General features: G+C 62.6%; 1 protein-coding gene across 1 annotated transcript; it reads left to right on the top strand.

The window, feature by feature from the left end:
- The first annotated feature begins 6 nt into the window (after nucleotides 1-6).
- Nucleotides 7-1,113, top strand: LOC111531804 (secretory carrier-associated membrane protein 4-like). The gene is made up of 2 exons (XM_023199125.1): nucleotides 7-470; nucleotides 783-1,113. The coding sequence occupies exons 1-2, from the start codon at nucleotides 278-280 to the stop codon at nucleotides 941-943; spliced, it is 354 nt and encodes a 117-aa protein (XP_023054893.1). The 5' UTR covers nucleotides 7-277; the 3' UTR covers nucleotides 944-1,113.
- The last annotated feature ends 290 nt before the right edge of the window (nucleotides 1,114-1,403 follow it).

Raw genomic sequence — 1,403 nt, 5'->3', positions numbered from 1 at the left:
CTGGGGATTCCAAGCAAGAAGCTGGTTCCCACCTTTCCCAGCATGCAGAGGCACCCGCATCCCTCCGCTTAGGGCCCCTTTCTCCCCCTTCACAGCCTCAGCGCAGCCTCTTCCCGTCCCTTTCTGACTCCCACCCTCCCGCCTCCTCTCGTGAGGCTGCCGTGAGGACACGGGGCCCCGGATCATCCAGACCCTCTCCTGCCTCAGAGTCCTGCCGTCAATCCCAACTGCAGAATGCCTTCTGCCATCAGAGGCAACACAGCTGTGGGTGGAAGGGATGAGGTGGGGCCTCCTTCAGGAGACAAAGTCTGGTTCTGTCCGTGGGTTCTCTGTCCCTACAGAAAAGGAGAACAACTTCCCGCCGCTGCCCAAGTTCATCCCCCTGAAGCCCTGCTTCTACCAGAACTTCTCTGACGAGATCCCGGTGGAGCACCAGGTCCTGGTGAAGAGAATCTACCGGCTGTGGATGTGTGAGTGTGCCTGGTGCGGCCCGGGATGGGAGGCGAGAGGCGGGACTGCCAGAGGGAGGCAGCATTCGGGCAGGTGCAGCCCGTCTGGGACCCACTGTCCACCCCAGCCGTCCTAGGCCCGGTGGTTCACCGGCGGTGAACGAGGCGGGTGTCCAGGCCCCAGGCCCCAGTGTCCTGGCTTGCACAGTTCATCCTCGACGTGGGGGTCACCAGGCTGGGGAAGTGGACAGTGGGTGCCCCATTGCTGGGCAGCATGCTTTCCCACGGCCACACCCCCCCGCGCCCGCTCATCTGTCCTCCCTCTCTTCGCAGTTTACTGCGCCACCCTCGGCGTCAACCTCATCGCCTGCCTGGCCTGGTGGATCGGCGGAGGCTCGGGGACCAACTTCGGCCTGGCCTTCGTGTGGTTGCTCCTGTTCACGCCCTGCGGCTACGTGTGCTGGTTCCGGCCGGCCTACAAGGCCTTCCGGTGAGCAGAGCTGCCGGGGCCGCCTGCACCCGGAGGGAACCAGGGCCCACTCTGCACCCCAGTTCCAGTCCAGCTGTGAGGAGCTGTCCCTTTCTCTGCCCAGTGTGACAGACAGTTCACATCCAGGGGTGGCAAACTGTGGCCCACATGCCGAAGCCAACTACTGTCTGTTTTGTTTTGCTTTCAGTAATTTTGGCTGGGTGCGGTGGCTCACGCCTGTACTCCCAGCACTTTGGGAGGCCGAGGCAGGCGGACCACCTGAGGTCAGGAGTTCAAGACCAGCCTGGCCAACATGGTGAAACCCCGTCTCTACTACAAATACAAAAATAGCGGGACGTGGTGGCGGGCGCCTGTAATCCCAGCTACTCAGGAGGCTGAGGCAGGAGAATCGCTTGAACCCGAGAGGCAAAGGTTGCGGTGAGCCAAGATCGCACCACTGCACTCCAGCCTGGGTGACAGAGCGA

Source organism: Piliocolobus tephrosceles, unplaced genomic scaffold (genome assembly GCF_002776525.5).
Source record: "Piliocolobus tephrosceles isolate RC106 unplaced genomic scaffold, ASM277652v3 unscaffolded_2894, whole genome shotgun sequence".
Lineage (NCBI taxonomy): Eukaryota > Metazoa > Chordata > Mammalia > Primates > Cercopithecidae > Piliocolobus > Piliocolobus tephrosceles.
Note: the sequence above shows the minus strand (reverse complement) of the source record. Positions and strands in the feature narration are given on the sequence as shown.

What these genes read in the sequence shown, in the direction of transcription:
- LOC111531804 (XM_023199125.1), top strand. Translation starts at nt 278, where the DNA reads ATGAGGTGGGGCCTCCTTCAGGAGACAAAGTCTGGTTCTGTCCGTGGG. An exon ending in AATCTACCGGCTGTGGATGT is followed by an intron (nt 471 to 782) that starts GTGAGTGTGCCT and finishes CTCTCTTCGCAG; the next exon opens with TTTACTGCGCCACCCTCGGC.